Raw genomic sequence first — 13047 nt, 5'->3', positions numbered from 1 at the left:
ATACTGGTCACTAGCGGCTCAATGCTATTAATCAGTTTTATTGACATCTTCTAAGAACGTATCAATTTCACTAGATCCCAGGGCATGTCACAGGACATAAAAGTGATCTATAGATGAATTGGGGTTGAGGGAGCAGGGGTACTCTCATCAGTAGCAGACTATCTTCTGCAAAATACGTTCCCCCAATGCGAGACTATTGATCTTAACGACAGTGGATCCATGTATTTCAGCATAGGCTCCTAGGTAAATCACTTCATCATAGCCATGTTCCTTCCTTTTTTTTTTAACAATATCCTGACTTGAACCAATAACAGAATCAGGCTAAATAAAATCGATAGAGGATCAACAGAGGAAAGCAGAAAGTCAAGATCATTACGATCTTCCTGATCAACCGGCCATCAAAGACAAAATAACAAAACAAAAAAAAAAGTAGGAGTCGACTGTGAAAGAGAGAAGACGCGGAAATGACAACTGAATGCCCATCCGAATCATATGAACCCAAAGTTATTAGTAACACAGAAGAAGGAAATAAGGGGAAGTATCGGAATCAAAGGATTCCTGTTGATGTTACTCTGTATGAGCCGATGGTTGCTATATGCAACCTGGCACCATACGTGAGATTTGCCATTAAACCACACACAAAACTAAGAACCCAAAGAGAGACAAATAAAGAAGATGAGGGAGGATGAGTTCTTGCCTTGTTTTTTCCTTCTTTTTGTTCTAGAACTTCAAAGCTGGAAGAGGGAGAGGATCGGAGGAAATCAGATCGTGCCTTCGTTGTTGAACTTCAATTTAGGAGGGCTGAAACGGTGAAACCGATTGAGCTCCTTTAGTTGAGATCGATGCAAACCAGCAAAAGAGGGAAGGAGAAATAGAGAAGGGATGTGAGAGCCAGAGAGTCCTCGATCCACTTGACAATGGATGTGGGCGTAAAAAAAAAATCGATCGATGCCAGAAGACAGGAGCTGGCCTCTTCTTAAAGAGGAAATGGAAGCTTCGAGAGGGGAAAACCCGTTGAGGATTGAAGGTGGAGAAGAGAGCATGCTGTTGCAGATCGGACGATGGGAGGAGAAGGAAGGAGTGCGGGAGGAGTTTGTTGTGGATTTTCTCTTTTTCCAAAGAGAAGACTCCTTTTAAGAAATTTTTTGTAAAATGGCTTTTCAAATGAGGTTTTTAGCAAAAGACAACTTTGCAAAGCTTGAAATCATTTGTTTTTCCTGTAGTTTCTTCGAATTTTTGCTTTTTCATGTTATTTTTCTATTTTTTTGTATTTTTTAGAATGAAATCCTAAAGCTTTACAAGAAATCAAAAGATTGAAACTAATTTTTTTGATGTTTTTGTAAAATATTTACAAAAGGAGTTTTTCTGAGAATTTTAGAAACTATTTTGAGAAGATTTCTTCAGAAATGGGTTTTTGATCCGGATTTGGAGGAAATATGGATTTAAAGTGCTGGATTCGGATCCGGAGTTGATTTTGAATATATCAATATGAATTTTAATTCAGAGAATCTGAAGCTGACTTGATTTTCTCAGAAAACGGGGTTAGGAGCAAAAGGGTCATTTTTACAAAACTTTGAAAATTTTGAGGTGTTCACAGTAGCAAACATTATTATATATATCATCTGATAAAAATATATCAACTTTTCCATGAGAAACTTTATTCACTGGAGATATGATGGCAGCAAACCAGGTTTTATTCCTTCTTTATTTCTTGTAAAAGAAAAACCTAATCCTTCAAAGGCTATGATCAAAGTATAACGAGTATAAGTCGACGCGAGAATTAGAGAAGCCAAATATGGTTCATCAGTTTTCACAATTGACCATCCAAAGTTTATGGCTACATGTGGCTTAAGGTCCATGAAGCTAGGGCAAAATTTTCCCATTATATATTTGTTGAGAGAGAATTTATTAATGATAATCAATAGGTCAAATAACAACATGAACAACAATGAGAATTCAGCAATAGAAGCCAATCAACTTATTCATCACAATTATCAATGTCTTGTTCTTCTGCTAACTGATTAAGAAGCAAATATCCCAACTTCAGAGTAACCATCTTCTGTAGCACAAGCTCTAAACATACCTGAAGTATTAAATGCCATTGTGACTTCACCAGTGGCTGATACCGCAACAAGTCCTGCATCACCTTTTGGCACACATTTCTCTATAACATAAGCTGCGGAATCTTTCAGAGAAAGCCCTTTGTATTCCATGACTGCAGCGACATCTCGAGCCACAGTAGCACGGATAATGGATTCTCCTTTACCAGTAGCAGATACTGCACAAAAATTGTTTGCATAATTGCCAGCTCCTATAACAGGGGTATCGCCAATTCTACCGACCATCTTGTTCACTAAGCCACCAGTTGATGTTCCAGCTGCTAGATTTCCATGGCTGTCAACTGCTACACATCCAACAGTTCCAAGCTGGCTGTCTCCATTGGCAGCTGCTGATCCCAGTGGATTGGCTTCGTGAACAGGTGTGTTATAGTCTATCTGCAATAATCAGGAACTCTGTCAAGAGATGAAGGAGAAAACTCAAAGGATATATAGTATGTACAAATCTATGGTTTGTAAGAAAGGAGATTACAATATTCAGGAGGCCTGGCACAAACAACAATCTCTATCCTCTGCTTGATTATGTGATCACTCATGACTATAAACATGGATGAAGTACTTCATAGGATGCCAATTCAAGTTTGTATTTGTTTCAGGAGCATCTTTTCTTTATCCATCCTCAATCTTTGCACATACACCACAGTTTCCAGTTGCATGGATATCCGGATGGTCACAATACACATCACTGACTGTACTGTTCTATCTGAAAGCAAAGCTGCAAGCTTTGACTACTCAACCTGACCTGACCCAGTAGGTGTGCGTGTGTACCGCTATATTTTCAAGAAATTGCTCACATGATCGCCTGTATTGCTTTTACCCTTTGAAATTATTTATTTCCTTTGGTACAAAAATGAAGAGCTATAGAAGTGACATACAATAATTTAAAGAAATAAAAAGAATAAAATTGTCATTTTTAAGAGTTAGGTGACGTACAAAGTAACTCAGGTGGTTGTCTGAGCAATTTCTTGAAAAGTTAGGTGCTTATATTAAATATATGAAAACTAGGTGGTTAAATGTAAATATGCCATATGTTAGAGACATACATGAATTACCCTTAAATATATCTATTCTTGAGGATATTCTTATCTTTTATCCCATCCTATTATAACAAACTCAAACATACATCCATATATGAATGAATAAAGGATGACTAAACTGGCAGGCATTCCCTTTCTTTATTTCTTCCTCTTCATCGCTTTCTCTGTTCATACTTGTCATTGTTTTGGATCTCAAATTTGAATGGCTACTAATTGTCTAAATAAACCATCTGTGAGAAACTGTTTCTTTAAACGGACACTACATCTAATGCCTAAGCATTAGGACACTGTCAATTTGGCCTGATCTCTGCAACCTGCAACTACTACCAATTGGCATATGAACGAGTATGCTACCCAATAATGTGAATTCCAAACTAAAACTTGAGCAAGTTTCACCTCAGATGTGAGTAGTGTGCCATGATTAAAAGACCTCGTCATGTCTCTTCATATAACCAATATATCATGGTCAACGATTTTGTAGCGTTTGCTTCAACAAAAGACAATCAAAGTCATTGCCTTTTTTTGTTTATGCAAAAGGTTATACATCTTAATTTACACCCTATGTCACATGGGTGCGGGTGCGGGTGCGGCACTTTCAAAAAACTTGGGTGTGGGGTGCGGCAATATATATATATATATATATATATATATATATATATATATATATATATATATATATATATATATATATATATATATATATATATATATATATATATATATATATATATATATATATATATATATATATATATATATAAGTTTTAACAGTTAACAACATTAACCGAGCTGGGTTCAGCTTGACTGAACCAAGCTGGCTCAGTTGGGGTCTTAACCAAGCTAGGCTCGGTTGGGATAACCGAGCTAGGCTCGTCTTGACTGAACCAAGACTGACTCGGTTGAGTCGAAACCCACAAAGAATGGTGAGCAGCGGAGCTGTTAGTGGCTCGCCGAAAGGAAGTAGAAGGAGAAGGCGGGCTTCTAGCCTGCCCTGTTTTCGAAAAAATGTGCAAAGAGAGAGGGGGGGGGGGGAGGGGGGTCAGTGGTTGGAGGGCTCGACTGAGTCGAGCTCAATCCCAGTCGAACCGGGGGCACCCTGGGCATAGGGTGGCCTTCGGCAATGTGTACAAGACGCAGAGGCACAGGGAGGTTGGTGGCGGGTTGTGAGAAAGAGAGCGACCGAGAGTGAGAGAGAGAGAGAGAGTGATGGAGAGAAGAGAGAAGAGAGACAGAGAGAGAGAGCGATTGAGAGTGAGGAAGAGAGAAAGCGAGTGAGAGTGAGAGAGAGAGAGGCGTACCTGATAACTGAGGAGCGGCCGGAAGGAGTCGGCGTCGGCGAAGGCAGGGCATCGGTGAAGGCGTCGGCTACAGGACGCAAACTCGGGAGGATTAGGGCAAAAAAAAATTGCCTTAATCCTCCTCCCTTCAGCCCTTTTCATCGAGCATTTTTTTTGTCCAAAAATTGGACACAAATGACCCTTGGTGCGTTGACCATACCCAGGGTCCGGTTGACCACACCGGGTGCCGCACCAGCGTTGATGTGACGCGGGTGCGGCACCCGGTTGGCCAAATCCCTATGACTTAGTTTACACCATTAATTATTGTAGATCGATTGATCGAAATTGAAGTGGTAACCAGTATAACGATGCTAATTTTAAGGTATGGAAGCTTGTGATCATTTATTCATAAAAAGGAAAAGATCAGTTGAACCCTCTTGCATGTTCTACAATTGAGATGGAATTAGGATCATCATCATAGATATCGCAGAAAATTGTTGGGTTCTTTCCATCTTCTTTGTATATCCTGAGATCTACAAATAATTTCTATTTTCTTGGTCAATTATCTTGAGAGAACTTGTATATTCTGAATAAGAAACCATTTAAATACATAAATGCATGCATGCTAAAAAGAAACCATGTAAATACATACGTATATGCATGCATGCATTTACATATGCATGTTTATATGTATGCATCACAGCCACAAATATTGGTCACCGCTATATCCCGGCAAGCCAAATGTCATGATAACATGGGTTGTATTGATAAATCTCAGAAAAATCTCGGCACTAAAAATGTTTTAAGAATATAAAAAACAGCAAAAACAAGTAAGAAAAGAATATGGTTACATAATAACATTTTTGTAGAAATGTAAATAGAAGTTATATACAAAAGAAAGAAGAAAAAACATATGTAAAATGTAGAAAAGAAATATAAAAATAAAAGTGACCAAAACTATCATGATATTACTGTGGTAACATCACAACCAGTGCTGTGAAAAGCGTTGAGGCGTAGCGAGGCGTTCCGCCCAAAACCGAGGCGAGGTGTAAGCCTCGAGGCCTAAAGCGTAAGCCTCAAATTTTTTTTTTGAAAACTTTAAAAAAAATTATAAAAAAATATCTGATTTTTAATAGGATAGTAAAATTTGGCTACCAAATCTAACTTATTGGATTTGGATCTATGTCACATGGGCGCGGGTGCGGGGATTCGGCACTTCCAAAAAACCCGGGTGCGGGGGTGCGGCAGGGGCAAAAATGTAAAAAAAAAAAAAATATATATATATATATATATATATATATATATATATATAAGGGGATCGGGGTTTTTCTGCTGACAGCAGGTGTCTGTCAGCTGCTGACAGCAGGTGTCTGTCAGCTGCTGACAGCAGCTGACTGTTGTCAGCCCTGACAGGCAGATTTTTTTTAAAGACAGACAGCAGCTGCCTGTCAGCCCTGACAGACAGCAGCTGTCTCTCAGGGCCCTGACAACAGATTTTTAAAAAAAAAAATTCAAATTCGCAGCCCATTTCACAGGGCAATTTTTTTTTTTTTAAAAATCCAAAAAACAAATGGACCTAAATGATCATGGGTGCGGTCAACGCACCCAGGATCGGGTTGACCGCACCTGGTGCCGCACCCGCACCCGCGTCGAGTCGCGTCGACGCGGGTGCGGCACCCTGCTAGCCGAATCCCTGTGACATAGATTTGGATTTGTGTCAGATTACATCCTACTTGTTGAATCCTTAATTTGAGCTTAATATTGAAGTAGGATCCAATTAGATCCAACCCAAGATTCAATTAAAGTCCTGTCAATTCATAAGCATTTTGTTTTTGTTTTTTTCAAAAAGAGTGGTTTTACCTGACTAGCTTGGGTTTGGTTCTAGCCATGTGGACCTGGACATGGTTCAGGCGGTTCAAAGTCAGACACGGGTCTGGACATATCATGCTGATTTGGTTCTTCACGATAGGAACCCAAATAAGTACTTAACCTTCAATCGGTTGCCATCAACTCAACTGAACCGAGCCTTGGAGAGGTCCATAAAATACTAATTGAGTTGGCCCAAAAAAGGCAGTTCAATTATGTATCCTCTTCAAGTCTAGCTAAGTTAGCCATAAAGTCCACAACACTGAACCGAGCCACACCCACCCAAGCTTAGGGCAAGCCACCTGGAACCCGAGTAAGTCAACAGTCACTAGAACAGTCAACATGTAGTAATATTTTCAAAATCACGATATTATCCTTTAGATAAAAAATATCATGATTTTATTACGATATTTACGGTCATATCAGCACAACATGATTAAACTATCAGTTGTTTTACCTTGTATTTAACGTTTCGTTTTTTGGTAGTTTAAACTTTTATTTAACATTTCGTTCTTTGGAACCGAGAGAGAGAGAGAGAGAGAGAGAGCATCCCTCAAGTTTCGGGAGGAGCGGAAGCCTCTCCTGAGGGCGAAAGTCCCCCTGAGAGTCCTCGGCCTCCCCTTCCTCTTCGGCGTATCAGCCGGAGACGCCGCCGGAGAGCTCTGCATGAGCCTCGCCACCATCTTCGATGCTGGTCCCTCCGTCCACCTCTCCTACCGTCCCAACGACCCCGCCAACACCTTCCGCCTCCTCGTCAAGTCTGGCATCGGCTCCCCCGCCGTCTCCATGCTTTCCATGAGCGTCGGGTTCGACCTCCTCCACCACGGTGGCTGCGACTCCAAGTTCATCGTCTGGTTCAGCCCCTCGGCAGGCAATTTCTCCGTCAAGAAGATGGCTGGATCGCCGCCGATCGGATTCTCCGATGATCCCGCCTCAGGCTTTAGTAATTTTTTTTTTTTTGCGCTTCACGCCTCAGGCTTGCGCCTTGAGGCACAGAGGGCCGCGCCTCAAGGCGAGGCGTGCCTTTTGCGCCTCAAGGCGCGTTTTTGATAACACTGATCACAACAATATAACAATACATTTAATTTCAAAAAACTCAATATTTTACCTTTTAAATCATTTACCAAAAAATATATATATAGACAATATTTTCAATATATCGCTGATATCTGTGACTATGGTATCTATAAATGGAAGTTATGTATGAAGATGACAGAGCACAAAATTGAAGTGTGTTGCATGAGGTTGAAAAGCAAACAGCCAACATTTCAGTCAAAGTTCTCATTAATGTCTGATACTGGTTCTTAAGAAAAAAGATGTTGAGGGCTTCCATCGATACATAATGTTAGGATGTGAAAACAGGCAAAATGATGTTATCATGTAATATTTATTTATATTCTAAGGTTTAAACATATAAGAATGTTTCCACAGCTTACCTAAGATTAATATATAATACATGCGATAATAAATTTCAACTTCAATGAGTAGCAACCTTCATATTTTTCACCTTCATTATTCTGCTAATATGGTGCAGAACCACGTCAGAAGGTAACAGAGAAGAGAGAGCTCTGGTTGGATGGTAATGTAAATAACATAGATTGCCAAGAAACATAATATGGGTATGCAGCTCGCTTTGAAGAATAGTAACAAATATTTATGGAAGCACTGAAAGAACACAAAGCCATAAATGCCTACTGCTGGATATAGGCAAGTAACTTTAACCTAGTTGAAGATGACATCATGAATATCCTATCATTGTTTTCTCCCATATGGGTATGTTTGTCTTTTTTCCCCGCAGTCGTGTAGCCACCTCTGCCCCGGATTCGTGTAGTCACCTTATTTCTCTCATTTCCACCGGTCAATCACTAACAGCAACCATCACCAAAATACTTGTTCTCGATCATCATCTCCTATCATTCACACTTTTACGTTTTATCTTGTTGAACATGGCGTCATGTAAACAACATCGTTTTTCAATTCGGTGATAGTTTTGTATTTTTACCCCACCAGTGTGTAGACTTGCTATTTATCACTTTTCGCATGGTTTTTCATGTACTAGCCATCAATAAAAGTACTCGTTGGAAACGATCGCATCAAAATTAAAGTATGGTGAATACCCTCATGCGTTATGAGTTTCATGATTTAAGTAATTGAACATCGTACCATGTCAATAACGCTTCCACATTTCATCTTGTCGTACATGGCATTATGAATGTCTTTCTTATTGTTTTGTCAGACAGGAATAGGTTTATCTTTTTACCCTACCATCGTGTACATTTCCAATTTCTCTCATTTCATCTTATAACGCCCCGAAATCTTAACCCAAATTTTGAGATTTTTTTTTTTTGAAACAGCGGAAACAAGTAATACTACAAGGTTAAGTATTCCAGAACATTACAGTGGGGAGCAAGACCAAAACATTTATTTCATTTCATTATCAATGAATAATAACATCAGAGTTTCTCAAACTATCCTTAGAACAGTAAATCCAAAATCTTGATCTGATGCCTCATCCCGCAGTCGCACATAAGCTCTACTCTTCACCTGAAAAATGATATATTTATAGAAATTAGACTACAATTGTCTAAGTAGGAATTACTGTAATTTTTCTTGCAGATATATCATGTGTCAAATATTTGATGTGGGTGTCGTGTATGATATTCAGCATATACATAAACAATTACACCACAACAGTAACCTATATAAAACTTAACCAACAATTTATAGCATTTAAGAAATTTCCCATGCATCAGTTATAAGTGCTAGGCATGCAGAAACATTAAAGCAGAAGGAAGTAACAAACATTTAACAGGCATTAAGAAGTAAACCTCATACACTCATCCTCATGTAATGATTGAGAGAACAATTGAAATATGCATGATCTAATGCATAGCAAGAAAATGCATGACTTATGTGTAATGCATGAATCTTCTTATTATCTTTCATTAAGTTTCATTTTCCATATGCATGCCCTATTAAATGCACACCACTTTAAGTTCTTTTTAATTATCATTGCCCGCGGATACACCAAACGGGTACAGTCTCCGAGGTCAAATTAGGTTCCCAGAGTAGCTTAGCACACAAGTTGTAATTTATTTACTAGGTTCCAAACTTAGTCCTCGACCGATATCAGGAAACAGCACCATCCATCGGAACATTAGACCTCCACATCTTATGTCGGGGACACTAGAGACACCCCACGCCTACAAGTGTCACTTCTTTGGTATACCAAAACAACAACAATTGTGTCAAACACATCACCCCCAGGCAAAGTGGCGGACTCTCCCTAAAACCGTGGTCAGGAGAAGGAACCTTAATATCGAGTTCAGAGAACAAATCAAGAACACGGAGTTTTTATATCCTCACAGTCTCCCCAAGATCGGAACTCTAAGATCCTCATTCTCTCGATGGGAGATCCCAGAATGTATATTACATTGTTCTTTACTTTTCTTTTTTTATTACTAATTTATTTTTTTTACATTTGCAAATCAACATGCAAAATTAATAACATAGGCTTGCACATCAACATGCAACCATAAGCTCGCAAATTAGCATGGGCAGCTCTTCACGATATACCACCCGTGGCAACAAGAAAACAGTGCAATAAGACAATAACATCAGTTTCATAAATTTGCAAATCAACATATAAACATAAACTTGCAAAACAGCATGCCAAGCTCTTCACGGAACCACAGACCGTGGCAACATATAGAACAGTGCCAATAAATGTGATTTTTGAGATGCATTTTAAACAATTAGAGAAAGAGCAAACCAAAGCTCAAGACTCTCCAGGCCTGTGATGATTCATTTAGACCATCAATGAACCACAATGTATTACCTTTGAATGCTTCATAATGCATATTCTTGTACGCCAATTAAAGATGCGCATATAACAATGATGAGCATATGCATGTGTATGAGTTCACAATTTCATATTCATAGCATGCTTCCAATTCATTCTTGTTAAGAAGACACATTTGGATTGGATCAGATCTTGATCCAATCCATAACACCGCCTAAGGCACGCGCCTCTAGGCGGTGGCATACTTGTAATTACATTCTTTTTTATTATGTATTTTGTAAAATGTACATTTTGAGTATAAATAGAATGATACAAAGGGGGAGAAGTATTCTGCGCCCCACTTTATCTCTCCTCTCTTCCTCTCTCTCAGGTTTTCCTATTTCCCTCTCTATCTCTCTCTTTTGTTACAGCCCACATATATCAAAATCTTACATGGTATCAAAGCCAGGTTCGGGCTGAAGACATATCGTGCGGGATCTCTCTCTTGATCGTAAGTTCTTCTCTCCTTCTTGCCGTGAATCCCTCTTTCTCCCAAATAACCCTATTTCTCTTCTTTCTTACCGTGAAGATCTCCTTTTACTCCGAAAACACCATCTGTTTTTGTCTCTACTGTGCCCTAATTTCTGCCCTAATTTTCAATCCGCCCCTAATTTTCTCAAATTTTGCCCTAATCTTGCCCTAAATCCCAAATTCGTCTAATTTTACCTTAAATCCCTCTATGGCTGCCCTCTCTTCCAGCTTTCTTTCTCAACTTATCTCTCAAAAACTCAATCAAACCAATTATTTGACGTGGAAACGTCAAATCATCCCCTTTATCAAGAGTCATCGGCTTTATGGCCACATTGATGGCTCTCTTCCTGCACCACCTGAGTTCAATGTGACTGATGTGAAGAATGCTGCCGGGGAAGTTGAAAGCACATTAACTGAGCCTAATCCGGATTATGATACATGGACAGCACATGATCAAGCTCTTGTTGCTTATATTACATCAACCCTTTCAGATGAAGTGCTCGCAGGGATTGATGATGATCTCACTGCAATGGAGTTGTGGCAGGCCTTAGCCACAACATATTCCCAAATTTCTGAAGCCCGATTTCTTCAACTTAAGAGGCAATTTCAAGATTGCAAGCGTGGTACTAGATCAGTTTTGGAGTTTATGACTGAACTGAAGAATATTAGCGATCAACTGGCCATTGTGGGACACCCTATTAACGATAAAGACAAAGTTCAACAAGTCCTAAGTGGGTTGGGACCTGATTTCGATGTCTTCTGTACTGCTTTAGAGGTGTTGCCTTCCCTTCCCTTATTTGAAGATCTCAAGGCAAAACTGCTTCAACATGAAGCCAGCCGATTGCAACGTCAGGACTGATTGCCGCATGGTCAACACAATGTTCTTGTTACAAACACTTATTCTCATCCAGGGAATCGTACTAGAGGGTTCCATGTGCAACCAGGGACGGGAAGAGGAATCCTTCCTACTCCTCAGGCTACCACACAGGGCAATATCCCACGGAGGATCCCTACTTGTTTTTATTGTAACAAAAAGGGACACGTAAAGTCTGAGTGTTGCACAATCCGCAGAACAAAGGCAAAGGGGTTCGACGCGATAACACGCAGACGAGTTCACATGTGCCAGGCAACCATATTCCTCCAGATGTGCAACAAATTCTTATGACTGCTATGTCCAAGATCAATTTTAAACAGAATGAGGAAGGAACTTGGTATGTGGACTCTGGTGCAGCAACTCATGTGACTGATAATGCAGGTAAACTTTCTAGTGCTCTCCCTTATTTAGCTCAAGGCTCAGTTGTTACAGGAGATGGATCCCATCATAAGATATCCCACATTGGAAATGCACAAGTGTCTTTGTCTCACTATTCTTTACCCTTGAAAAATGTTCTAGTTGTTCCAAATATCAAGAAAAATATTATTTCTGTCTCTAAGCTTATTGATAATTCTAATTCCTCTGTTGAATTTACTCCATCTTCTGTTTATGTCAAGGATGCTCGAACCAAGAAGACATTCGCTGAGGGTGTTCGCAAGGGCAACATGTACGTTCTTGAGGAAGCTCCAACAATGTCTGCGTCAAGTGTCTTTGTTCCGTCTTCTCCTAGTCCTCATCCTGTTGCTTTAACAGAGTATGATAGGTCATTCATTTGGCATGGCCGTTTAGGTCATTGCAGTCATTCTTTTATTTGTGATCTTGTTAAGAATGGGTTCATCCCCAAGTCCAGTCTGAGTCCTGCCAATGAGTCAGACATGTGCTCTAATTGTCATATTTGTAAGAGTCATGCCTTGCCTTTTCAGTTGATAAATAAACGAGCTTCCAAATTATTTGAGACAATATATTTTGATGTTTGGGGACCAGCTCCTCTTTCTTCTTCTTCTGGGAGCAAATATTATGTTGTTTTCATTGATTCTTACTCTCGATACACTTGGATTTATTTTATGAAGCATAAATCCGAAGTGTTTCACTTGTTTACTCAATTTCATGCCTTAGTCCGCAACAAATACTCCTCTAATATTGTGCATTTCCAATGTGATGGTGGGGGAGAATTTATCTCAAAAGAATTTACTGAGTACTTACTAAATCATGGGATCACTAGACAGATTTCCTGTCCACATATATCTCAACAAAATGGCATAGCAGAGAGAAAACACAGACATATAGTTGAATCTGCATTAAGCATGTTACATAATACTGGCATCCCCATGACTCTTTGGACTGAAGCTTTCCATACTGCCGTATATATCATCAATCGTTTGCCATTGTCATTACTTGAAGGAAACTCTCCATATTTCCTTTTACATCATGAACACCCTGATTACAATGTGTTGCGGGTTTTTGGGTGTATTTGTTATGTTCATGTTGATGTCTCTTTACGAAACAAATTTCAGGATCGGGCTATTATGTGCAGATTTATTGGTTATTCTGACAGTTATAAAGG

At 39.4% G+C, this 13047-nt stretch overlaps 1 protein-coding gene across 1 annotated transcript in view; it reads right to left on the bottom strand.

Annotated features, from left to right (window-relative positions):
- Window positions 1-1864: 1864 nt before the first annotated feature.
- The window catches only part of ASPGA1 (N-terminal nucleophile aminohydrolases (Ntn hydrolases) superfamily protein), a 37164-nt gene continuing 25981 nt past the window's right edge, over window positions 1865-13047 (bottom strand). Inside the window, exon 4 of the mRNA XM_089985378.1 lies at window positions 1865-2495. Within this exon, the coding sequence (XP_089841504.1) occupies window positions 2022-2495 (474 nt within the window). The 3' untranslated portion in view covers window positions 1865-2021. The remainder of the gene's footprint in view (window positions 2496-13047) is intronic.

This window comes from Nuphar pumila, chromosome 13 (assembly GCF_984573655.1).
Source record: "Nuphar pumila chromosome 13, dmNupPumi1.hap1.1, whole genome shotgun sequence".
In the NCBI taxonomy this organism is placed as follows: Eukaryota; Viridiplantae; Streptophyta; class Magnoliopsida; order Nymphaeales; family Nymphaeaceae; genus Nuphar; species Nuphar pumila.
The sequence above is the reverse complement of the archived record's forward strand: the minus strand, read 5'-3'. Positions and strand labels throughout refer to the sequence as shown.